Here is a 25,453-nt window from a genome sequence, read left to right on the forward strand (position 1 = left end):
TGGAGATACTGAAATGCATTTCTAAATGGCTTCATTTAACATCTCAGATGCGGGAGGAGTGCAATTCAGTAGCACAGATTTGCTCCTTTGCTGGAGAGATTTAATAATTTTATGCAGCTGTGAGATCATCTCCCTCGAGATTATCTTCAACACAAAAGAGAAAAACTCTTACAGTCAGAGTGAAACTACTTCCACATTTATGAAGCCTGGCTGCTGACAAAACACACATACAGCACTCAAGCAATAACTATCAAAACAGCAGGCGATTTATTTATTTTATGTCTTCTATCTGAGGATGAGCTCATTCGGTTCATTTAGCAAAAGATAACACCAACACAAATCACTGATTTCCCCAAACCCCTGCAAACAGCCCGTGAGCTGCCCCTTGGTCCCTGGCTCTGGGAGCAGCGCTCGCTTTCCACGGCGGCTCCCCAGCCTGGCAAGGGGCCGGCTGCGAGGGAGTCCCCCAGCTCCAAATTTTTGGGGGGGGAATCAATTTTTAATAAACAGTGCTATGAATCCAGGCAAAGCAAAGGCTCCTGGGTAGCAATGCACCAGACGTTCTCAAGAAGCATTTCAGCTTGTGAGCTGTGCAGAGCACTCCCACAAGTGGCAAGGGAAAAAAAAGACCCTTTTCCTGCCAAGCGTCCTGCAAGGCAGTCAGTGTCTGTTCTCCCTAGGATCTCCTTCTCTGTTCTTCTGGGACAATTATTTAAAAGATACCATTCCCCTCAAAAATAACATTACAAGTAAGTCACATCTGTGCAACTCTCCTCGTTTGCTTTCTGGTACTTTCTGACTCTCAAATTCAAGCCATACTGGAAGTATCTTCCACTCTCCCAAAGCTCCTCCTGAGCTGTGCAGATGGGACAGCCTCCACCACTCTCAGGCAATACCGCAGGGAAAAGAGAGAAATTGCCACACTTCTCTGCACAGGTGAATGCATACTGGGGGTGATGAAGGGATCACACGTTAAAGCTGTACTGCCATCTCGTGTTTCACCTCAAGGTCCTGAAATTCAGCCAGGATAGGTCAGGATGTTGGCTGAAGGTCATGAACGGCACTGAAGGAGAAATGCATTTCAGCTGAGCTGAGAGGTGCCCACTGTGTTTTCTCACATTTGGGCTGCAATAGCATGGGAAATCCAGCACCCTGGAGGGAGCATCACTTTTCAGTTTGGGTTTCCCCCCCACCGCAGCAAAGCCCTGCTCGGGTTTGAGCAATTTCCCATGCAAGGAAACACCTGCTTGTGGTGTACGTGTCTGTTCCTTCAAGGACAGATTCTTGGGCAACCAAAGCAAAGCCAGAATAACCCACTTCTAAATGGACATAAGCGTCTGTGCAAAAAGAAGTTTGGCTGATTTCCTTTAAAATCACTCTAAAATCAGTAAATTAGCTAAAATGAGGCATCTCCTTCACCTACAGCTCGGCGGCAGCTGGAGCTGGCGTGGCTGGAGCCCTCGTCCTCTGCCCTCCTCTTGCGCGGGTGTTGCTGCCGTGACCATCAGCAAACCTCCTTGCTTTGCTTTGCTCTGCTCCACTTCTCCTGGCTACGAAATGGGGATACAGGCATTTACGCTCCTACACTCTCCCCCGTGAAACCTGCTGGCTCCGGTGTTGGACAGATGTGACAATAAGCATGAAATCGCGTAATCTCACAGCTCGCCTTGCAAGAGCAGCCTGGGTGACCGTGCACATCCCCGGGGATGCCCTGCACTGCCTATGGCCTGCTCAGGGGCCGGGCGGCCGCAGTGGGCTCCCCCAGCCTCCCCGGCTCTGCACAAACCATCTGTTGGGCGAGAGAGCCTCCTGCCGGGAGCCACCTGCCTGGGGAGACCTCCTCGAGGAGTCCTCCTCGGCTGCGGCGCTGGGCAAATCCCTTAATGAGCTTTCCACCTCACGTGGGCCGGAGCCGAAAACAGCAGAGCGCGACCCCGCGGTGCCAGCTCAGCTCTCAGCTCCTTTGATCCATGGCTGGAAAATGGAAAATATTCCCAGCAAACAAAAAGCGCTTGGCTCCCATGGGCGGAGCAGCTGCTGTTTAAGTGCTGCGTGGGGCCAAGAGGGAGTACGGCGAGGCATCCAGCCCACCCTGCGCACTCAGGCCGGGCTGCGGCGTACGGCCAGCTACCCTCACTGACCATGCAAGGTTGTGTTTCAGGTATTTACTGCTCTTTTCTTCAGTGCTTTCTCCTCAGTCACCTGGGCTACAGACTTACCTGCCCCTCCTTCCCTCTGACCCTCGCTCAGCTGCCTCAGAAGCTGAGGGTTTATGGAAAACATCAAATATCGCAATATCACATACTAGACATGACACGGGACCCCAACTACAAGACTGTTATCTGGAATATTATCCATTCTTTTTCATTGCTGTTCATGTCGGGCAATGGTTGCTACAAAATCACTCCCTTTCTGTTCTTGGAGCTGAACTTGTTAATGATAAGCCAGCTCGGCTCTGCAGCTGGGACGCGTCAACACCAGAGGGATGTGCTAGAGATCTGCAAAACCAGGAGCAGCGTGGAGGGGACGGTTGCCCACCGCGGTTTGGCTCCTTCACAAGGATCTGCTTTTCTCCAGGGCTGAGCCAGATGTGGGCTTGATGGTGGCTGGGCTGAGCTGGTGCAGTGGCCCCTGCGAAAGGCCAGCAGCATGGCTTGGTCTGACCTGTGGGCTCTGACAGACGAGCCCTGGGGCCTCAGCCAAGACACTGAAGGCATTACTGCTCCCAGACGTCTGCTCCCGCCCTCTGCCAGGAGCTACCACGCTGCATAGCTGGGGCCGGAGGAGGGATACCTGCCTGGGCTTCGGCCGCTTGACCGACCCCCCTGTGCAAGGCTGTCCTGGCTGTCTGCAGGAGGAGGACACACTAATGCTAGATGCTGAGCTGCAGGTATCTGTCCTGTTTGGCCCTGGGAGAGGAGCTGGGCGGTGGCCAGCAGCAGAGTGTGGCCCAGGCCCATGAAGGTGGCGATGCTTCGCCTGCTGCAGCTGATATGCCTGGGGCTTGCTGTCAGCTTGTTTGCAAAACTGAGGAGGAGTAATGAGTGCATAGCACAATTACACCCTCATTTTTTGTGCATTGCTTTTCTAAAGCTTACCTATGATAAATACAAATGCACCAACCCACCACATTTCTCTTTGGGTCATTGGGCCTCTTATCCCTGTTCAGATGCCCTCAGATCCCATCTTGCAGATCTACAGAACTGCCTTTTCAGACCACTTTTTCCAGGATGACACAAGACTTGGCACAAATGAATGCAGCTCCCATTCGGGCACCCTGCAAATATGCAGCACAAAGCTTGCTTTCTTTCCTAGCATGTGTCAGGTACCATGGGACAGAAGGGACCTCGGGTCACCTAGCGTAGAGCAAATTGGGATAATTCTCTTTGAATCCCAAGTTCCTTCCACTGACTTTGATGGGCCTGAGAGACGCCTCCTTGAATCACAGGAGCGAGTAAAATTTGGCTTATTCCTCTTAGAGAAAAAATTAAAATATGGAACGGCATAGTTTTATTTCTGTATTTTGACCAGAAATGAAGCCCATATACAGTAGAGAAAAAGCGTGATGTAACCCAAGGCTTAAGTATGTGCTTACATCCTGGAATTAATTGCCTTACGCCCCTTGTTATTTATAGCCCTGATGCCATTCCCGGCAGCTCCAAAGCGTTTTCCTTCTCCAAAGATATCTGAGCACTCTGCCGCCTGTAAGATCTACAGTATCAGCGGCAGCTGTGTTGTGTGTGCAGCTCACATAGCAACTGCGCACAGCTGTCTGCTAAGGAAAATTGGCCCTGCTTTCTCCGATGGCCATTTATTAAATGAAGGCAAAGAACAAAGGAGGGAGGGAACGGCGTGAGCAAGAGGGAGGGCAGACTCCTTGGATAACAGTACCTCGACTCTCCCTGCGCAGGCGGCTCCAGGCTGATTTGTGTGGGGAGGGCTCCAGGCCTCGCAGGAGGGCTGAGCGGTGCCAGGAGGGACGGGCAACGCCGGGGCGGCACTGCTGCCCGGCCAGCGCAGGTCAGGGTCAGAGCCGTAATTCCCAGGGCTGTCGATAAAGCCGTATTAAATCGGACGTGGTCTCCTGCTCTGGATCAACTTCCATCGTGGGAAGAGCAACGGCAAACTGCAGCTGACGGGAGCTGCCCTGCCGCCCGCGAAGGGGCGCGCGCCGTCGCCTCCCACCGTTCTCCTCCCTGCCCCGCAGTGGCTCAGGGCAGTGAGCAGCATCCTGCCGAGCACGCGGACAAACCCCTGGCGCAAGCGGAAGGTGTTTGAGCTGCGGCTCTGCCTCAGGGACACCCAGGGAGCTGCTGTTCGGCAGCCAGGCACGAGCACAGGGAAAGGGGCACTCTGGGCCGGGGCACAGGTCTTGGCTAGCCCACTGCTGCCGCTTGCCTTGGCCCGGCGGGAAATGAGCCTGGCCTCAGCCCACGTAACTCAGCACTGTGCCCGGAAGTAAGAAGCCCCTTTGCTGGATGACCTCAGCTGGGAAGCCGAAAACGCGGGCCAGGCTGGGGGACGCTGGGCCCTCCCCGGGCGGGCAGCGGCTCAAGGTCCCTTTCAGGGCTTCCTGCCTTCCTTTTTTCACCTCTACTGGATTTTTTCTTAGCCTTTTAAATTCCTCTCAGTCAAGATTTTTTTGTTGTGCCTCATGCCTCTTGTAAGAAGCAAACCTCCGATGGCATCGCACTCACCAGCAGCCTTCCCATGGCCACTGTAATCCCTGGGACACGGAGCACCGTCAGGGCTGCGCGGGAGAGGGAGCGGTTGCCAGGTGAGCCCTCAGAAAGGTGCCGTGACTTCTCCCATGGCATGGCAAAGCTGCCCTATTTTAAAGCTGTTTTAACACACTGCCTCGTGGCTCTGGGTGGGACTGCAGCACCCCCTCCAGGAAGCATCACCCCCAAGGCAAAGCTCAAGCGAGCATGGTTTTAAACACTGCAGCAGATCTGCAGTCTGGATTAACTTCCCCACACTCCAAGACCAAGTTTCCCCCTGCCAGTAGCAAAATGAATTCAAACTTCCCTGCAATGGAGGCTTCTACCTCATGCACAGCGGCTGGTTTCTGACGGAAAGAAGCTGAAGGAGAGCGCGAGCACGAGCAGCGGCTGAGCCCCGCGCGGCGGCTCGGGTTCCTCCTGGCCGCTCTGGCTTTCCACAAGCACCAAACTCAGTCGCAGACGAGTTCAACAAGAAACGACCAGCAACTCTCACGCACCAGGAAATGCCAGTTTTACAGTCTGTTAGAAAATAGGTATGACACAGTAATCAGATTCATTTTATTAAAAAACTTGCAATAAAATTCCTTGGAATTCACAATCTTAACTTTGATAGTTGCAATATTTTACTAGTACATAATAACACCGTCTCACGTATTTACATTATAATCCTCTATTTAAAAAAAATAGCCGTGTTGTACTACTGAATGCTTCCAAATATTAGCCTTAACATTTCAGTACTTTCCCCAGCTGAATCACTGTCCATGCTCTTTAGCATTTACAGTATATAACAAAGCAAGAAGAAGAAAAAAAAAGTGTGTGCCTCATGATTTCAGGCAAATCCCTTTAAGATGGTAGTTCTCTGACTCCCACATTTTTCAAGAGAGATAAAGTGCATTGGAGGGGAAGATGTACACATTATAAAATACCAGCAAAGAGTTGAAGTATATTTGCAATACTGTACAGAAAATAATGCTAGAAAAAAGGCTCGTTTCACAAACTGCTACTGCACTGTTTTGGCAGAAAATTCACCGGTAGCAGGAAAAAAAAAAGCTAACAAAAAAACCAGAACTGTTTATGCAAATGCCACTGTGGGATTTTGCCATGGTCTTTAGCTCGGTGTTTCACAAATCAAAGCGTAGCTGGCTGAACGAAGGAACTTTTTTTAATGTGGAGATGAAGGGTAGTTTCCACAGTCAAAATAACAAAACGCGGTCAGTCTGCAGAACCCGGTTTCAGCGCCAGCAAAAGACCTTCCACCAAAGAACCGCTCTGATCCTGGCGGATCTGCAGCAAAACAAGAGACCCGCTGTGCGTGGGGGCGACAGCCCTGCTCCCCCCTTCTAGCTTTCGAGGGCTGTGAGCCCTGCACCCTGCCAGCCCCTGCGGGGCCTGACGAGGGGCAAGGGCAGGGGCAGAGGGAAGGCCAAAGGCTAAAGTAAAAACGAAACCCGCTCCTGGTGTCCAAAACAGGCGATTTCACTGTTACACAAGGCTGTCTCCTAACTGGAAATTATTTCAGTAAGCTATGCACTGATACACAAAATAAAATGCATATGGTAGTTATTTTGCTTGGGTTTTTTTTCTTCCCTTTTTAAAATTGGCATTTGCTGGTATGGCTCTGCAGCGTGTGAGAAGACATTGCTGGGAAAAACTTTGGAGCCATCACTGGAAACCAGAGTACTTCTGCTCTGTTCATGAACTGCATACAAACCAGATGCCACAATTTTTTTGGTTTGCTTATAAACTACTTCAAACAAAAATAATTCTCTTCTGGAAATGGATGGAATGCATATTTTTGACAAGTACAAAATCATGTAAAATGTTTACTAAATACAAGAAACATCTTGCTACAAAAATAATAGACCCTCCCACCCACTGTCCCCCCTTTACATTTCTAATTACAAAATGGTACAGTCTTTTCAGGTTCCTAACATGAAACAAGAAGTAAGGATGGTAGTATGTACACATACAAAACATTTAGATAGCTGACATCTGTAATAACTGTATACATTCAGAGCGACAAAGCATCTTCATATCTTTTTTAACACTACACAGGACTAAAGAATGAGGAAATAAACAAAAAAAAGGGAAAACACTATTTTTTATTTTTTTATTTTCTTTTTTCTTTTTTTGGCATTCGCTCCAGTAAGAAATAACTTCCACCAATTCACAATTAAAGTAGTTTGGAGAGGCGAGATTAATTTCAGATGCAATATTCATCTGCTGGCTTTTCACTCAAAATGCGCAACATATTCATCCTTCTTTTTTACCTCTCTCTTTGAAATACAGCTCATGCTCAGGACTTTTCCTTATTTTTTTTTAATAAGTGCCAAAAAAGAGAAAGTGATTTATCGTTTTCCTGGCAGATTGGAAGCTGTGCAGCAGAGGGCACTCGTCTCCCTCACTCTCCAGTCCCAGCCTGCAGCTGCCATCTGGTACACAAACAAATCCCAGACTCAAAAGTCCATCTGGCGTTCTTCTTCCCACTGCAAGAGTATCAATTAGTCCAGGTAACAGCTTGTTTTAATAAAGGAAGTACTTGTGTTGCATCAATTGTCCCTATCAAAAAAGTTCACTAAAACAGCAGTACCACCCTGATTTTGCCCTCGTGCCTAAAATATTTCATTATATTGTTTTTTATCACTGCTTTAACAAGGGCAACTCATTTCTGTCAGACCAGTTGCCCAATATATGCTCAAACATTTTGCATCTACAAAACAAGTGAGTTAATGCTCAGTGCTGCTTAACAAAGTAGCGATATATCTTCAGCTATTAGGCAGCACTCCCAGTTAGCATTGGTTATGGAGCAGTTTGGTTCCCCTCAATCTGCCTGAGACCTGGGCCTGTCTTTTACTAAGCCCTTAAGCCGAACGGTATTGCAGACCAAAGATGTCCATGGGCCTAACATTAGTTTACATTGTGGCCCTTTTGCACTAGCAGGATGATGTAAAGGACCTACCTGCAAATCTAGCCCTGCCTGCACTGTCAGCATATTCCTCTCGCTGGGGCTATGCAAACCTGGCATAAGGCTACGGGGAGAGACCGGCTCCTTCCCTCCCCTGCTGCACTGGAGCGGTCCAGCTTGTTACACGAGACATGGCAGCACCAGGCACAGGCGAGGGTGGCATGGCCTGAGCTGCAGCCGAGTTCCCTTCCCTGCACCAAAGGCTCCCGCTCGAGTGAGCCTTTGGCAGAGGGGCTGGGAAGGAACAGGCTGCGTTTCTCCCATTTTGGTCCCGCAAAAGGGACGCGTCACAACAGCAAATCAAGCCTTCCCTCTTTTGTTTAGACAGTCAGCTTGTCCTGGCCCATATTCCTAGCAGATTGGTAACTTTGGCACCTACAAAACCAAAAAGCGGTAAAAAAAATCCCCATTATTGCTAATGAAATAGAAATCAGAAAATTACTATTGGTTTTCTTGGTTTGCACAGCCTGTAAGGTCTTATTCTTAGCTTATTCCAAACTAAATGCTTAGTCATGAGCTTTTCTGTGGACTGCGACCAGGAAGGAACAAGCCACCTATAAACAAAATCAGGGAGAGCCCCAGCTGCACAAGCTGCAGTGCATTTTCCTTTGTTACGTATAACCTATATTGTCATTTCATACAGACTAATTGCAGTCTTGAGATGTATAATGGCTCATGCCCTGATCATTGCCTTTTAACCATAAATTTCCCTCGAAGGGCTGTAGCATACATTCAAAGGAGGAAAATTGTAAGGCAGAACACTGGAAAATCTATACAATAACTGCACTCTAAGTTTAACAAGGATGGCAAATGAAACACATTTTCTGGAAAATCTATACCTGTGTATTGCTAATTAAAAATACATAGCTGTGCTAAGCTGTCTGCAGGTACCTGCCAGGGCAACCCATCTATATGCAAACATCTTCTGAGCTACACATTTTTTAAATTGGACAAGGATTACTTGAGAGGGAAAAGAAAGTGGATTTATTTGTTTGAACAATAACTTTGGCTCACAAAATGCATATTCTTTGAGAAAGATTAAATTCGGAGCTGGATCTGTTTCTGGTACTTGGGTTCATTTTTTTAACAAAACAATTACATATCACAAACTAGTCACGCAACAAGAGACAAAGTACTGATCTTCTTGCAACAACTTCCTGCAAACCTGATCCAGAGTCATTAAACTAAAGCAGTGAGATTCTAGGGACCTCTTTTCATATGTGATTTCCATCGTTTTTTTCGAATTGCTTCTATAGAGCCTTTTTCTTTAATGCCACAATCTCTCACATATAAAAACAGTCTAAAAGTGATGGTTGCTTCTGTTTTCACTATAATACAGTTTCCATAGTCATATCAACGCACTTACATATGCATATATGGAAATTTAACTCTATAGAAAGCTTAAAGGACAAACTGTTATGCTATGATTGTCTGGATACTGTCTGTGATGCTTTAAAACAATCTGTAATAAAACCCCCAGCATGTGCCAGATCTGTATCCCCGTCAGAACAGGTGAGCGGTGAGGAATGGATGCAGAGCCAGCACCTTGCACATCGGCATGCCTGCTTATTCACACGCGCCCAGGAGGTTATCTGTGAGTGCAAAGTTATGCCCTGTAACTGTCTGTGTGTCCTACCTACTGAAGAGACCTTTGGGAAACCAGCTTAATGAAACCCATGAAAACCAAAGGAAATTGGAGCACAGGCTCTGTCTGTCCAAGTTTCATCCTGTAACTCAGCCGGAGAGCAGACAAGCTTCACTAAGCCAAGTGTTTCTCCCACATACTACTTCATGCATATTTGCTAATGGAAAATAAGAGGAAAGATCCTCAGACGAAAGGAACAGGATGAGCTTGGAGAGAAACAAGATCAGCTTAGTGACAAGAAGGCTTTTCTTAAAGACCTGCATGGCCTCCAGCCAGGGGCAGGGCCACGAGGTGCCACCAGTGGCGGAGAAGCAACCCGCGCAGAGCACGGGCAGCCACAGCGTGAGCCTGCAGGATTATTCACGTGAGCACTTCTTCGTCAGAGGGCACCAGAGGATTTTGGTTTTGCCTGGCTGTGGGCAGCGGGCTGCTTCCTCTTCTGAATAGTGGGTGCTGCACCTCGGCTATCTGAAGCCCACGTATCCACGGAGGAGATTTAATGATGGACCCCAGCTTCAGCAGGCAGCTGTAGCGAGGAATCACAAAGTACTCAAGAAGGGACTAATCTTGCCCATACCTGCAAATGAGGAGGTTTAATTTTACCCCTGTGAGGAGCTGCAGTGGAGAGACTCGCACAGGCAAAATTATGCATGGGCATGCAGATCTGCAGAATTAAGGCTTTCATATGTGTTACAAACATACCTCTGGGGTCTTAATATTTATGAAGCACCTCAAATTCCCAAGACATTTCACAGGTTTTATATACAAAAAACCATCATCAATCAGGTCCTGCTTTAGGAAAACATTTCCATTTGACGCAGGGGCTTAAATACACTCATGTAAGACCTGTTGAGAACAACGTGATTTCAGTAAAAGTCCAAAATCAGATATAAGTGCTTTTCTGAACAAGGACGGATTTAAACATTTACGTAAGTGCTTTCTTAAGTTCAGGCTTCAGTGATGCATAACCTGGCCTTGCAAAGGTTACCATTTTACGATGCTCAGGCCTATAGAACAACTGAGAAAAGAAATGGAAAAATATCTGTCCGAGAGCCACTGCAGGTAGAATTTGGAAAACAAGAGCTGAAGGAACCCTGAGCCAGGTTTGCTAGTGCGACTCTTGACAAGACCACAGTATGCTGATACGTAAAAGCAGCCTCCATAGCTGAGCACTCTGGCTCTGTCAGTGGCCTATAGAGGATGCCTCGGGAGCAAATCTAGTAATGGATACTTAAGAAAAGGGCATGTACAGCACAGTCCTCCTCTGCAATCCTTCCCCAGCTCCTACCAACATGGGCAGGGTCTCAGTTACATATCTGGTGTGATGCACCTTTGAGCACAGCTCCCTTTAATACTATTACTGGGCAAATGACACAATTCAGAACCAGCTGGGAGTTTCACCCCCTGCTTCAGCTTGCATTTTTACAGCCTCTTGTACAAGCGTGGACTTCGCTTGCTTTGCTGTGCTGTGGTGACTCCATTATGGCAACAGATAATTGGTCAATCTGTCCACTGAGATTAATTTAATTAAGTTTGCGAAATAAAATGAAGACTTTGCAACAGTTCCTCTGGAACCAAAACGGTATTTCCTAAGGCCAGGAGTTTCATTTGTCACTGATCTGCCATGGGTGGATGTTAAAGGATTGCTGGTAACTCAGCCGTCCTGTTCCTGATGTTCCTGTGACATGTAACACCCAGGCCCCAGCAAAACTGGAGATGTTAGAGAAGAAGTTAGTTCTCTGTTGTACCAGGATGCAGACTTTCCACAGGGAGACCTGGCTGCATATAATCAGTTTCTCTCTTTGCCCTGCATTATCATTTGAGGTGAATTTCATTCCTATGTGAAAGGCCTGCATTAGGTGAATGCACCACTTAAATCCCATTTCAGCATTATTTCCAGGGCTTCAGTGGAGCTAATGTGGTACCTTGTGCAAACTCTCTGCGTAGGGGTGAATTTCACCATCAGTTCCCCTGACACTATGGGCCTTTCACATAGCAACAGGGAATAGAGAGGACATGAAAGAATATGAAAAATATGATTATAAAACCACAAATGTTGGCAAGAGTGACCAAGGGCAGGCACACAGTCTGGAACGATCTCTAACTTCCTTTTTAAACCAAACAGATCTCTAACTGTCTGCATCTCTTTAATTAAAAAAAGATTTCCTTTTGAAAAGTTTATAAAAATGTAGTGGCACATTTCTGGATCATGGTTTTGAAGTATTATTAGCTTGTGTTCTTTTGCCTCAAACTTACCCTGCAGTTTATGGACTAGGAACATTAAAAAATTGAGCTATAAAATTAACTGAGTTCTAAATGGACCATGAAGCATGGGGTATATTTTTTCCTTCTTCCTGTAATTAAAAAACAAGCCACCAAAAATTTTAGGGATAGTAGTAAACACATTTGTTCCTGAATAAGATCTGACAGGCAAATTTTGGCTGGAAGTTAGTTTCCACAGATAATGTGTAAACCACAAGGAGATTAAATGGAGCACGAACCCTAATATTTGCATTTTGAGATGCTGCTGTGACACAATTAAGTGAAAATATTTGACCTCTCCAAGAAGTTTCAAGGCAAGCTGAATTGTTGATTCTCCTGACCTACTCAGGAGGCCGTAATGTGATTTAAACCATCTGACTGTCAACAGAAACTGTTTACTCTTGTGTAACAGTAAGCTAAAAGTTCTTCTTCGCAGTTAAATGCTTAGACTGAAAAATGAAATTGTACACTAAATAAGTGACAAAATAAGCTCTTCTCTGGAAAGCATCATTCAGGACGGACTAAATAATAATTACAGGTCATTATTATTTAGATGTTTTGTTTTATGTTACTTCTGTTTGCTTCCAAATTTCCTTCCCCCAATTTTTTGCTATACATAGTTCTATGTAAATTGCAAGTATTCTGCTATGCTTGTGATAACATTAACAGGGACCCTGGAGGCAAGGAACCACCTGGATTCTTGTGTTTGATAGCAAACAGGCAAAACTGCAGTTAAAAAATTAGAAGTGAAACATATCAAGAAAAAAAATAAAACAAGAAGTAAACATTTCATCCAGCTGCCTATTGCTTCATTAGCAATTTTTGACACTGATATTAGCATCTCCAGATCCTTTCCCAGAATATTTTTGTCATCCACATAATGCGCAGCTGTTAACAAGCACCCTCTCGAAACCTCTCAGACAATCCTTTGGCCTATTGGTCAGATTTTGGTCTGTAAAATTAAGATTAAAATTAAAAATTAATTAAAATTAAAAATTAATTAAAATTAAGAAAACACACAATGTTATAGTAGATCTTCTTTTCCAGCTATTGAATTGTGACTTGAAGGAAGGCCATTAATGTACTGACAACTGCTAATAGCCTAAAATATAGCAAAGGATTACAAGGACAAGGTGAAGCTTAATGCTTTTCTTTCTCTCCCTCATATGGTACCAACCTTGTTTTGAATAGAGCTCTAAGTAAAAGCCAACGTAATGCAATTTTAAATAAAAACTCAGCAAGCTCAGAGCTCTCTTACAAATAAAAGCTTTCAAAATACATGATTTCCAAGGCCCCATTTAACAAAAGCAGGATTCATATTAATACAGGGTGCTGAAGCACTATCCTTCTGAAGCCATGTATACGTCACGCAGAAACATCAAGGCAATAATAAATCCTGGAGTCAGATCATGAAGTGACCAGTGAATGGGAATTGAAATTTTTGGACTGAACTCTTGAAAAAGTTGGGGTCAGTCAACAAAAATATAGTGTCCATCCATAACAAACTATAAACAAACAAACAAAGGTACATAGGTCTTTAAAAAAACAACAACGATTGAACAAGTGTAGAAAACACTCAAGCTGTCATTTCAGTTGCGTATTTATGAGCCACTGAAGAGCTGCAGGACTGCTCTCAAGCACATGGGTAAATGGGAAGCTTTCATCTTCCATGTGAACCAAATGAACATGTGCAGATGAAGAAACTGCAACCAGGCAGACACAACTGTTGCTATTGCTTTTCGTGACCGTCTCAGAATGGAGTGTGCTGGAGTGACAGTGCTCTGGAGGTGTGTGCATGACTGGTCCAAATCCTAGAAAGCTGACTCGGTCCCTCCCTGTGACCCTCCCCTGCAGTTTAGTGTTGGATTTCTGTGTGTTTTTCAAGACTTCACCTCTTCGCAGTCTTGATCAGTGGAAAGCTCCACGTCAGACAGTCCAACCTCCATTGCCATAATCAATGAAATATCTGAATCACTGCTGACTGCTGGCTCCTGTTCATCTGTGAGGGTAGAAAAGGCAGGAAAAGGGCATTATGTTCATGTCTTTCTGTCAGTGTATTACTGTTTTTTTAACTCTGCAGATGGGACCCAAAGGCAGATCCAGGTTTCTCCATCACTGAGGTTGTGTTTAGATTCTGAGCTTTGCTCTTGTTCAATATCTGCCTAAACCATTACAGAAACATCCCAAAGTTCACCCCATCAGTAGTAAGAAACAAACTAAGAAGCCAGGATGGGCAACGCTTTCATCTCCTCCTCATCCTCTCAGGGGTCTCATTCCAGGCCCTTCATCTCCATGACTTTCCTCCTGCCCCGAGCATTTCCCGCACGGTCCCCTTCTGCTTCCTCTCCACACAGCCACTCTGCTCTCCCTTCCCTCATCTGTCCCACAGCCCCAAGGGAAGACGCCTGGCACCCTACTGTCTCCCCCAAAAGGGAGGAGGCAGGTTAAGGACAAGGTCTTGGGCATATGGTGCAGTGGGTTAGACATCAGAAAAACATTTCTAACAGGAAAAAAATGTGCCCAAAACCTCACTGGGTGATAGAATCTCTATTATGGGAGGCTTTTAAGAGCAGGTAGGCAAATTTCTGGAAGGAATAACATGGGTGTCATTAGTTCTGCCTCAGGACTAGACTACTTGTCTTCCCAGGTCCACTTCAGACCTGTTTTCTATTCACCCTTTACTTTGATTTTCAGATACCGTGGAGGTTCCTGATCCAGAACCAAGGAATCTACCTCAATCCAATGTGATCGTGAATACATTAAGAGTCAGATTATTAATGTTCACCCGACTGCAAATCCCAGCAAAACTACAAGTGCAAGAGGAATAACTTATTTTTGGTTTGATCTTACAGCCCTTACTATGTATGTATTCAGCAGCGGGCAAAGCCAACAGATTGTAAAGGCCTAAAAGCTAATTTTATTTCAAGAACAATCCAGAGAAACAAAGTGCACTGGCTCTCTGGGAAGATTTTCAAAGGTGTAAAAATCACACAGGTGGCCGAGTCCCAGAGACAGTCTAGAACTTGACAGAAAAAGCTGATGGCTCATATGTTCAAGTGGTTTAATTTTAATGATGACATTTATGTTGTAACAATACAATGTATTTAAATCTGTGGCAGTTTTTCCTTTACATATTTTATTTTTCAGACAATAGAAGCAGAGCTTGACTGATGCTGAAAAGTCTGAAAGTTGAATATCTAAGAAATAATAAGGAAGAAACATTTCAGAAAAGCCAGGAAAATAATAACTCCTCACAGTTTAATTATTCACTTGAAGCTAAATGAGCACAATTAGTCTCCTCTCAAGAGCTACATGGTTTTTAAATTGGTTTTACAGAAAAAGTATGTATTTCCTTGTACTGTGATTAGACCTCAGGTTCTGGAGAGAAAGCTTCAGAGGGCTCTGTATTATTCACACTGAAAGAGCCAATGCATCCCTTTACAACCCTACCTGATTTTCACCCTGGATCATTTTTGTACTTTCTTGATTGCAAGATAAATAATTAATACACATAACCTCTCTATATCTGTATAATACTTTTTCCTATCAATATCACAAGTAGTCAAAAGTTTTAAGGCATTGCTTCTGACTAGAAAAGTTTATCCTGGAGGTGAAAGAAGTACTTACCAACTGAATGAAATACAATGCAGACTTCAGTGGGCTGCAGTTACATTGAACTGTTAGGTGAATTGTCAGATTCAAGAGTGCTAAAGTGAACACATACATCACTGAGATCCAAAGCATCATCTTTAGGGTTACCTGCTCCCTGAACCAGAAAGATGTGGTTCCAGACTACTGGATTATTAATCAGCCCCCTGTAACTAATACAATTTTTAGAAACAATGACAATGGTTATTTAAATGGTGAACTAAGAGCAAGTTTACATTTGCACTATAGAGTTCCCAGGGCTTAGCCATGGTAAACAGCCACTTGGAGCACTCTTCAGAGAAAGCTGATTTTAATCTGAACTGTGCAGGAAAGAGCAACTGGCTGAATTGTGTGAGTTAGCCAGAATTACGCTGAACAGGCAGGCTGAGCTGCCAATACCAAATGTCATAGTGTCAAAGGAGAAGTGTTACGGTGCTGAAATGTTATTTCAAGAATTAATGCTTCTTTCAGGGCTGCACAGCAGAAAAAGATCTCAGCTGAGTTCAAAACGGACGGATAGAATAGAAGTAGATCTCCAGCTCACCCACCAACTTTCTAAGCCTTTTACATACAGAAGCACCCGAAATCTTTCCAAATCAGTGAACTTCACTTTTACATTAAGAGCTCTATGTAATTACAGGAATTCTTGGATCTTAGTCTTCCCAAAGTGCAGGTTTTGTAGTTTGTCTCCTTCGGGACTGAAGTGCGGGTCAATAAGAACAATGGACAAAGGATCCTAAAAATGCCCCTCCTGGCATTGCTTCTCTAGTGCTGCAAAAGTGCCTAGCAACACGAATATTCCATTTTCCTTGCTTGCTAACCATGCAGCAGTTTAAAACTGTGAAGTTTCAGCCTGCTATTTCAGCAGACTGGGGGGAAAAACTCAGCTACCACCACAGCTTCCACAGGGTCAGCACTGGTGTTCCTCTGCAAGATGCAGACAACACAAGGAAATTAATGCATCCCTCAGCATTACGTGCTTGCTCTGGTAAACACAAGTCCTACTACTGCCCACAACATACACAGCATGAAAGCCAGGAGGCTGCAGAAGTTACACCAGACACGGATCTACTTTTGATAACTTAGGAGACCTTACAGACAGACCTGCACCCAAACTGCCTCACCCTGGCTCCCCCACAGGACACTGGCTTACTAGACTTTTTCTTTTTCTTTTTCTTTTGCCAGGTGTACAATAACCTGACCTAGCACAGTTAATGAAATCTGTAAAAGGTAAGTAACCCTCAGCTAAACTGCAAGTGCCAGGAACTTAGCCCACATGCTGCATCCCTGGTTTTTAGATCCTATTTTTGATTACAAGGTTTATAAAAATCACAGAACTTCTACAGAACACGCCTGATTGACTATGAAGAACTTCTATGACGTTTTTTCAAGTTTTGTGTGATTTGGTGTTTTTCTTAAAGCCCTGAAGTCAGGTGAAGATCTGAACTTTCAGTGAAGATCTCAGCTTTCACAGAAAAAAATCTTAAGAAATAAAAAGAAAACAAAGATAATTTTTCTTAAAATTCCCTAATTTTTAGAAAAGCTTTATTATGGAATAAAGGACTTGTGATTTTGGATGTTTGAGATTGACAATCCTGTCTGACAACATGCATTATAACACTTCCACTGCAAATTAGTGTTTTATGCCACAGGCATCCTGCTTAATGAAGCAAAATGCACTTCCCAAGCCGCTCTTCAGCCTGAGCGCTAGTGCCTACAGCAGGCAACTGCAGACCTCATTGCCACAGTCCTCTCATGTCAGTGAGAGAAGCACTATACACCACAGCATGCTGCCTACCTCCAGACAGACCTTTTCCACCCACTTTTATTCTCTGACACACATTTGCTTGAGAAATGTGCAGAAATCCAAAGCCTTTCTTTAGCTAATGTTACCTTAAACTTAGCTGCACTAATGCATGGAGAATATCACCAGGTAGACATGGAACTGCCCTACCGAATAGTGGTACAGTCCTTACCTGTTGCAATGTTCATTAAGCAATGTTTACACTTGAATATAATTGCAGTCAAACAAGAATTAAAATAGTTAATTACTTTGGTGCTTTAAAAACAGTAAGACTGCACACTAGTACTGGTTATCTACTGCTACTGAAAGTCCTACTACTTTGAATATGTGTATAGCTGTCATACACTAATAAATATTCCAAAATAAAAAAGTTAGACACACAGGTTTCTAAGAATTTGATACTGTTGGGAAGAGTCTGGGAGGGACCTAAACATCCAGCAGCAAGGGAAAAGGGCATTTACAAAAATATCTGTCTCCCATGTGTAGGCAAACATATAGACATGGACACAAATCTGGCTACAGTTGCAGTGACCCAATGAAGGATGAGGAACAAGCTCATACAACTGCAGTGGGTTTTGCACTCCCTGAGGCCTCGCTCCTGGTCACCGGCGTTCCCCTTTCAAGGGGGCCATGCTGGACACGGTGCTGCGATGCCCCAGACACGGGCTGCGCAGGAGAGCTCCCCTCGTGCTGCTCTGGCTTGTCCTGGGGGCCGAGGCAGCCCTGGCTACCCCAGCTCCAGAGGCTGGAAAGGCTGCCGAAGCTGCTGATTGAGCTGACAGAGCCACAGGGCATCTGCACCCAGGAGACCAACAGAAAAATAAGAATACTGTAAATGTTCATACAGCAAAAGCTTCTCAGCATGAAATGGAAATAAGGTTTGCCTAGGATGGCAGCTTTTTTTCTGGACCTTCAGATAGCTCTCTGCTGTCACACCTATCTGTGAGCAGAGAAGTATTGATTATTACATGTCAAATGAAAGCTGTCACCAAGTGTGTAATTCATCTACTGAAAGTGCAACAAAAGCTAGCAATCTCCTGTTCTTGTGGGTTCAAAACATGGACCAGAGCAATAAACTATGCAGCTGGCAGGCAGCCTCCGTTCCCTCTTTTATTATCAGTGGTCGATGAGCTAATTCAGCGTGCTCTGGAATCGAGTCCTGCACGGCACACCATTAGCCGTTGCACGGAGCTGCGCAAGCGCTAACTATTTTCATCATTTTACGACAGTCATGTGAATCAGGTCGCAAGAAAGAGCTGTTATGGTGCTACTGACTTACGTGTAATCTATTTGACTAGCTAAACAAGGCTGAGTGTGTAGCATAAGAAACAGGTCTTGTTTTGTCCTCTGATAATTTAATTCTTCAGTTCTTAATGGTAGATGCCCGGCTTTGAGGAGAAATGTAAAATTATTGATTTCTTCATCTAATCAAATGCTTAAAAAATTATCTCCTACTACATCATCCAAGACAGATCCTTAGCTGGCAGACACTTTACAGCAGACAGTGGGACTCTATCTAAAACCTGATTTTGACACTAAATACACAACAAAAATTAGGCTTCATTTCACTGTTCATTTCACATTTTTCCTACTGAGAAATTTATCCAATTTTAGAACTCTTTATTTCTGATGACAGAACTAAGCCAAAATGTGAAATTTGAGTGACCCTCAGATCTAGACAAATACCTGAAATATGTGCTTGCATGAACCTCATTCCAGTTTGGGACTCAATTCTCTTTTAAGAGTACTGTCCCCAGCTAGATGTGCCTAGAAGCATTTTGCACTAGAAGGAACCAGAAATTTGGCCAACTCCTAGAGCTCTGAGGACTTGAGGAGAAAATGTACCCAGGGTCATTACAACCACTGATATGGGACCTTTACCAAATCAGATTCTGGTCTGTATAAAGCCACAGAGACCTTCCAAGGCAAGCAGTCCTATTTAAATTTTGTTTCTAGTATAACAACAGCTAGGACACTATTCATTGCGTTTGATTTATGACAGGGAGGGAGGAGATATGTCTAGAGCCCTCTATTTTCATTTGTATGCTCAGGCAAACCATGCACTGAAAATACAATTTGATTACCTCCAGTGAAGCAGAGGTATGTTCTGGGGCTTGACAGAAGCCTCTTCCCATTGAAAAAGAAATCAGTGACACAGAAACAAAGTCCCTTTCTTGGAGCAACTCACCTTATTTCTGCTATGCAGTGCTGGCTCAGAGGTAGGTCACACACGGAAATGGTGCACAGACAATACTGACATGCAGAAATTATAGCCAAGATCCCATGTCCAATTCCCAGGAGAAAACTCTACCCAAGAATGTCCTTTACCATTACAGAGTTTATTGCTCCCTCCCAGTGCAACCCCACCACAGCATCACTTTGCTGCTTATGTCTAAGAAAAAGAGCACAGTCCTGTGAAGTTAGTACATCAAACAGCAACTCCTTCCACAACAGTACCTATCAAATTTCGTTTATCTCTAAGACCTTCTTCTTTAAAAATGCTGCAGATGATTAAAATTATTCTCAAATTAATCCTCCAATAATTCATATTGTCTCCTTGTATAAATAAAGTCCCCAAATCTTTCTATATCATCTTGATAATCCTAACACCTTAGAACAGGCCATAACTGCACTAACAAAACAACTGAAATAAAATGCATTGAGAAAATGCCTAAAAAATCTGTAATGCAAAAGAAGCATTGGAAATATGTTTGAGGAGAAAGTGTTATAAAAAGCTGTTATTAACATGGTCCTTTTGTACACAGAAGCTAACAAAATGGATGAAGTCTGCCTGGTGGCAACTGAGAACAAAGTATTGGGAAATATTTTATTGTTCTTCTCTAGCATCAGAGACTGACCTCTTTTAGCAGTAAGGGGAAAAAGTACTTGAGCAAGGTAAGTGCTTGTGAAAGGAAAGGGTAGAATCTTTTTCATAAGGAACAAGACAGAGCTCTGTGAATATACTAATGGCAATAGGGCTTCATCCAGGGGATAAGGCGGATAGATGACTTGCAGAACACAGACATTGCAAAGGACACCCAAACATCGGCACGCCAGACAGAGCTGAGCACTGTGACCTGACTGGATTCCCTTAAGGCAACATTTTAAAAATTACTTTAATTGGATCGAACCTCTCAGAGGCTGAGAGACTTCAAAGATGGCCCTGGTGATGATATAAAACTTAAGAGACACTCCCAAAGCAACCTTGTTTTTTCTTCTTAACTGAGTGAAAAGGCAACAAACTTTCTTCCCTTAATCTTTCTTTAGGAGATATATTTTAGGAGAACATACAGCATCTCTTTATGAAAACCAGCCAAAGACATAGTTTCCCATCTTCAAACATCCTGCAGTACAAAGGGATAACCTCATCATCGTTTTAGAGATGAGCTACTGAGTTGGAGAGATGTGACTATCCAAGGCATTCACGAATTCTGAGTGGCCAGTTAAGATGCCATAATCCATGATTTTTCAGTGACAGCATTAAACATTGTATGCTCCAAGCATACCTTCTACTACTTTAGGTACAGCTGTAAGTACTCAGCACTTCTGGAAATCAGATCCCAGTACCTCAAGTCAAACATCTGAAAAGGAAGGGCTACTACCAAATTTCTGAAGCTTAAATTCGGAGCATGTCATACTTTGCAAATGAAGTTTAATACCATTTACCTGACATTTTGCATTTCGGCAAAACCAATAAACCCATTTTCATGAACAGCATGGAAAGTATCAACCCCCAACTGTTCTATCCAAAAAAGAAAGAAAAAAATCCATCCAAATAAGGACAAATGATATTAAACATATGGAGCAGATAGCAAACACGTTTACAGAAAGCTGAACAAAAGGAAAAGAACACGTACCAGATGTTATAGCATGGAGACAGTTGGGCCTGATTGGTTGGAAAAGCCAAAGCCTATTTTTCTCATACACACACACACACACACACAAATATATATATATATATATAAAATGAGCTCATACTTGTTCTTTGGGATTTTGTCCATGAACTGGAACAGTTTGAAAGACTTTGAAATTCACAGCAAGTATCATCATTATTTTAGGAGTCTTGTGCCTGTAACAGGTTTGCTGTCATTCTGGGAACTCTTGATCAGCTACCTTAAAGGGGAGCTGCCAGCCCTCTCTGTGATACATTGAACATACTTCTGCCAAGCATGACACAAGAAAACCTAGTATCTTCGCTTTGGGTATACTTTCCTCTCTCTCCTAGCTCTTATGGTCACATGTTCATTATGTCCCTGCCCTAGGACCAAAAGGGAAACTTCTTATGTGGCCCAATTATTGCAACACCGTTTTCTCTCCCTATAACTAGTCTTTTCCCTTGCCTATTGAAAAGTCAGTCAAAATATGGTCAGAAAAATTATCTGAACAGTCAGTGCAGTAGCCACATTAGGGTCTCTTGTGCTGATTTGTACTTTCTCATATCAGCTAATCCCCATATTCAAGGTCCTTCACAGTTTATCTTCACATCTGGTCTTATTTCCTACAAAGTATTTTCTTCCATCTTTGACTGGCCCATTCTGCATTCCCACACTTTCCCTTTAATTGCCAGACAAGAATCCCTCTACTTCCTTCAGGCTAGGGCAGCTAGCCTCTTAAATGTTTGCAAAGCTGTTTTACCTTTCTCTCTCCAAGCCCTCGTGCCGCCTGGAAGGGTACTGCAGCAGTGGACTGATGCTGCACACACTCCTTCACTGGCCATCGTCAGTGGCAAAAGACTGGACCAGCTGGACCTCTGGTCAGGACCAGTTAGTTCTTCTGATTTCCACAGTAAGTTTCAGGAATAAACCTCAAGCGCATTTCATTCAGTGCACAGACTGTTAAAATGATCATTATTTAGAACTGGTGAAATTACTCATGTACTTGAGTCAAAATCAGGAAAGGAGATCTGTCATAACAAGGGAAAAGATTCAGAAATACTGAAGCATGTGGCTTTACCTTCGTGACAATTTTGATTCTTAATTCTGAAAGGACCGTAGCTACATTTGGTATTATTTTTAACACTCAAAGATTTTTAATTTTGAAAGGACCTTAGCTTCTTTTTGTAACATCCTGCCATTTCCTAACCCCATCTAAGACTCTTAAGAAACATTAAATGAAGTTTTCCATTTCATGTTAAACAAAACATCTAATTCAACTCTTCCCCAAGCTCACTTCCAAAAAATCTCTTAGGCTCACACTGAACTAAAACCGCTATTATTATGCGTGCCGTCCCAGCACTGCCACCAATGTCTGGCATGCAGCTAATATTCTCTGATCATTTCTAGTATTCTTCCTTTCATTTTTTGTAACCAGACCTTGTTTCTGACTTAGCTGATGTATAGTTTCATGCATCAGCAGCCTGATAGAGCCAAGCAGTGGAGGTCTAACTCGCCTGCCTTACCCACCTCTGCCCCTGCCCAGGGCACACACTCCTGCCACTTACTTTGAGTCAGTTCTGCCTTTCCTTTGATGAAAATTAACCCCAATTTTTTTTTTTGCTAGGCTGGCAGCTGAATAGGCTGGCTTAGACAGCAGGCAAGTACTGCAGCCAACTTAAGGAAAGAAGTAGACAGCAAGGAGAGAGAAAGCACAGCAAGGAACCCCACTTCCATTCAACGTCTGCAAGCTGTCAGTGTTCACTGCTATACCATGATGTTATAACTCTAAACTGTCAGGTGTGGAATGGGGACTTCTTTTTTATTCCATTTTCTTAGCAGCTGTTAAATGACCAGGGCTCCTTGGTGTTACTGCAAAACAAACAACATTAAATGATAAATTAAAAAATAATCGTGCTTGGCCATGTTCGTGGTGTGTAAGAAATATTAAAAGGATTTTTCAATAGTCAAGGTGAGAAGCATGGAGAGATATACATCCTTTGAACAGCGAGCAAAAATCTTTAATTGGCAGCCATTTAAAAATCTGAGGCAATGGCAGGCATGTGACAGAAGTAGGATTAAATGCTCTACACACTGGCATGCATTATACGCTCTATGGCCTATTGGCAGACTACAATATAGAGAGTTTTACATCCCAAAAGTATAATCATACAATTAAACTGTGTGTATCACAATTTCCATGGGCTACACTGGTGACTGCTATTGTGACTGAGCTTTCTTATTTATATTTTAAAAACCTATGTCAGCAGCGTGCTTTGCTTCCTGCAAGCCTGAAAAAAGAAGGAAATTACAGTCTGACTCAGACACATAATGTACTGGATCGAACAAATGAGCTTGTAGTGGTAAAAGAAACTTCAGTTCTGTTTTGTTCTTAAGGAATGCATGGAAGAAACACCTTTTCAAGGAGTGAATTAGAGATGTTCTGGCCAATATCATGCAAGTCCCTTGCAACAGTCATACCAGAGAGGTATCACAATACCACCAAGCACAATATAATGTTAAACCAGAAGACTCAATGAAAGCTAGTGGTTTCGAAAATCTTTTTCGCTGGTCTGACCATGCTGTGGAGCTGTGATCTCTCCTTGGGGCACTCCATGGCAGAAGCAGGAACACAAAGCGGTCCTGAGAGTGCTTCTTCTCAGGGCTGCAGGTCCCTACTGCCCCCACCAGCAGAGCAGCTCTGCTTTGCTCTGGCACTTTGCACTGCTGCTGCTGGCCAAGAGGAGGAAGAAGGAAGCTCAGCCCACCTGCGCCCTCCTCCCCAACACTGCAACAAGAGAGCCAGGCCCAGAGCACTGGGGTGGGTGGAGGAGGCAGAAGCTCAGCAGGGTATGACTAGGATGTCAAAGGGACCTACAGAGCAAAGCTTGGCTAGGCTGTTGTAGAGACACCAGATTATTGCAGCTTTTCTTGAAGGATAGTAGAAGCTTCTCACACCTACTTTTGCTCATATACCATGAGTACAAGGTGGATACTAGCCAGTGAAAATCTACACAGGGGCAATTAATTGAGAACTTTTTGCAAAATGTAAGCTGCTGTGACAAGCAGTAAAAGAGCCATTTTTGGTTAATTGCTATGAACTGCTTCCTCAATTATAAGTATGCACACAGCTGTAACAGAAAACTTTAAAGTTGCTTTAAAGGCAACTCCTGTTAATTCTTGAATGAGGGGGCTGAAACAGCTCATGTCAGTCTGGCTGAGTTTGTCTGTCATGGCAGCATGTGCATGATTTTCAAATCTGTCTTTTTAAATACCTTTTACTGCATAAGCTCTCAAGAAACTAAGGCCACTAGCAAACCACAGTACTGGGAAATCATATGATGAACTTTCCAGAGCTGTTACAACAAACATCCTTGTGCAAGGATATCACAAAAATGCCTGTGCATGTATTAGAGGATTTAACTAGAACACACACAAGAAGGAAGTGGCTGAAATGCTTAACAGTGGTGGAACGACACAAATAAAGTGCATGCATATCTCCTCTCTATTGCACACGTGGCCCAGCCTTCCCTTCTCAATGCTGGTAACACTGGGTTACACCTGCGATCTCCAGGAAATCTCCCAGATAAAGAGGCAAGTCATTAGTCCAGCAATTCCTGGGCTCTTGAGTATTTTGCACATCATTATGAATCCCTTCTTCACCACATATGTTGGTGATGCTTGGCTGAAATTTAATTCCATTAGAAATGTCCATATTAACAATTTCACCCAGGGACGGTTTTTTCATTAAATGTGGAAAAAATGTGCATCGTACAAGGCCAAAAGAGGAAAAAACCACAGTGTTGGTGCAGAAACCCATGTATGGGACAGGGTTCACATGTACTGACATCACTATGGAAATGCAACTTTTAACAGTGTATATGAAGCAAGGGGAGCCTTCCTCTCCGCATAGTATAAGGAAACAACATGCCTGAGAACTGGCCTGGCTCTGCTGCAGCAATAGATTCAGTGCCTGAAGCAGGGCACAGCTGAGCTCTAGGGAAGCAATCTGTGGGAACGCTGTGCCTAGGAAGTCTGGGCAGATTAGTAAGGCATTTAGTGGTCATCCATCTACACAGATTCACCAACTTCCTCATTATGCAAGGGCTGCCCATGAAAAACAGGCATTTACAGAAACCATAACATGGTAACACTTCCTCTGCTCCCTTTTTTCCTCTAATACCTCACAGTGAAATCAGTATTTTGCCTCCCACCAGCTACAGGCTGACTTGTAGGATCTGGCCCTTTGAAAAATGTCAAGGCCCTTGAGTATTTTAATCCAATCATTGTATTTGACCATCTCTAGTTTCCTGTTCAGTCATTACATATGCTTACCCTACTGCAGGACGGTCAGGTAAATGCCAAAAGAAACTGGTGAAAATGTGACCAAGGTACACTGCTTAAGTTAAAGATCAAGTGTCTCAAGTCCATAAAAACAGAAGATACATGACAGAAACAGAAACACCACAAAAACCCAGAGAAAGTACGTTCTTGAACTTTACAGGACAGTCTAACCTGATTTGAATTGGACAT

General features: G+C 43.9%; 1 protein-coding gene across 1 annotated transcript in view; it reads right to left on the bottom strand.

The window, feature by feature from the left end:
* Positions 1-12,730: 12,730 nt before the first annotated feature.
* RNF150 (ring finger protein 150) overlaps positions 12,731-25,453 on the bottom strand; it is a 125,527-nt gene continuing 112,804 nt past the window's right edge. Inside the window, exon 7 of the mRNA XM_067297108.1 lies at positions 12,731-13,595. Within this exon, the coding sequence (XP_067153209.1) occupies positions 13,477-13,595 (119 nt within the window). The 3' untranslated portion in view covers positions 12,731-13,476. The remainder of the gene's footprint in view (positions 13,596-25,453) is intronic.

Source organism: Apteryx mantelli, chromosome 5 (genome assembly GCF_036417845.1).
Source record: "Apteryx mantelli isolate bAptMan1 chromosome 5, bAptMan1.hap1, whole genome shotgun sequence".
Classification (NCBI taxonomy): domain Eukaryota; kingdom Metazoa; phylum Chordata; class Aves; order Apterygiformes; family Apterygidae; genus Apteryx; species Apteryx mantelli.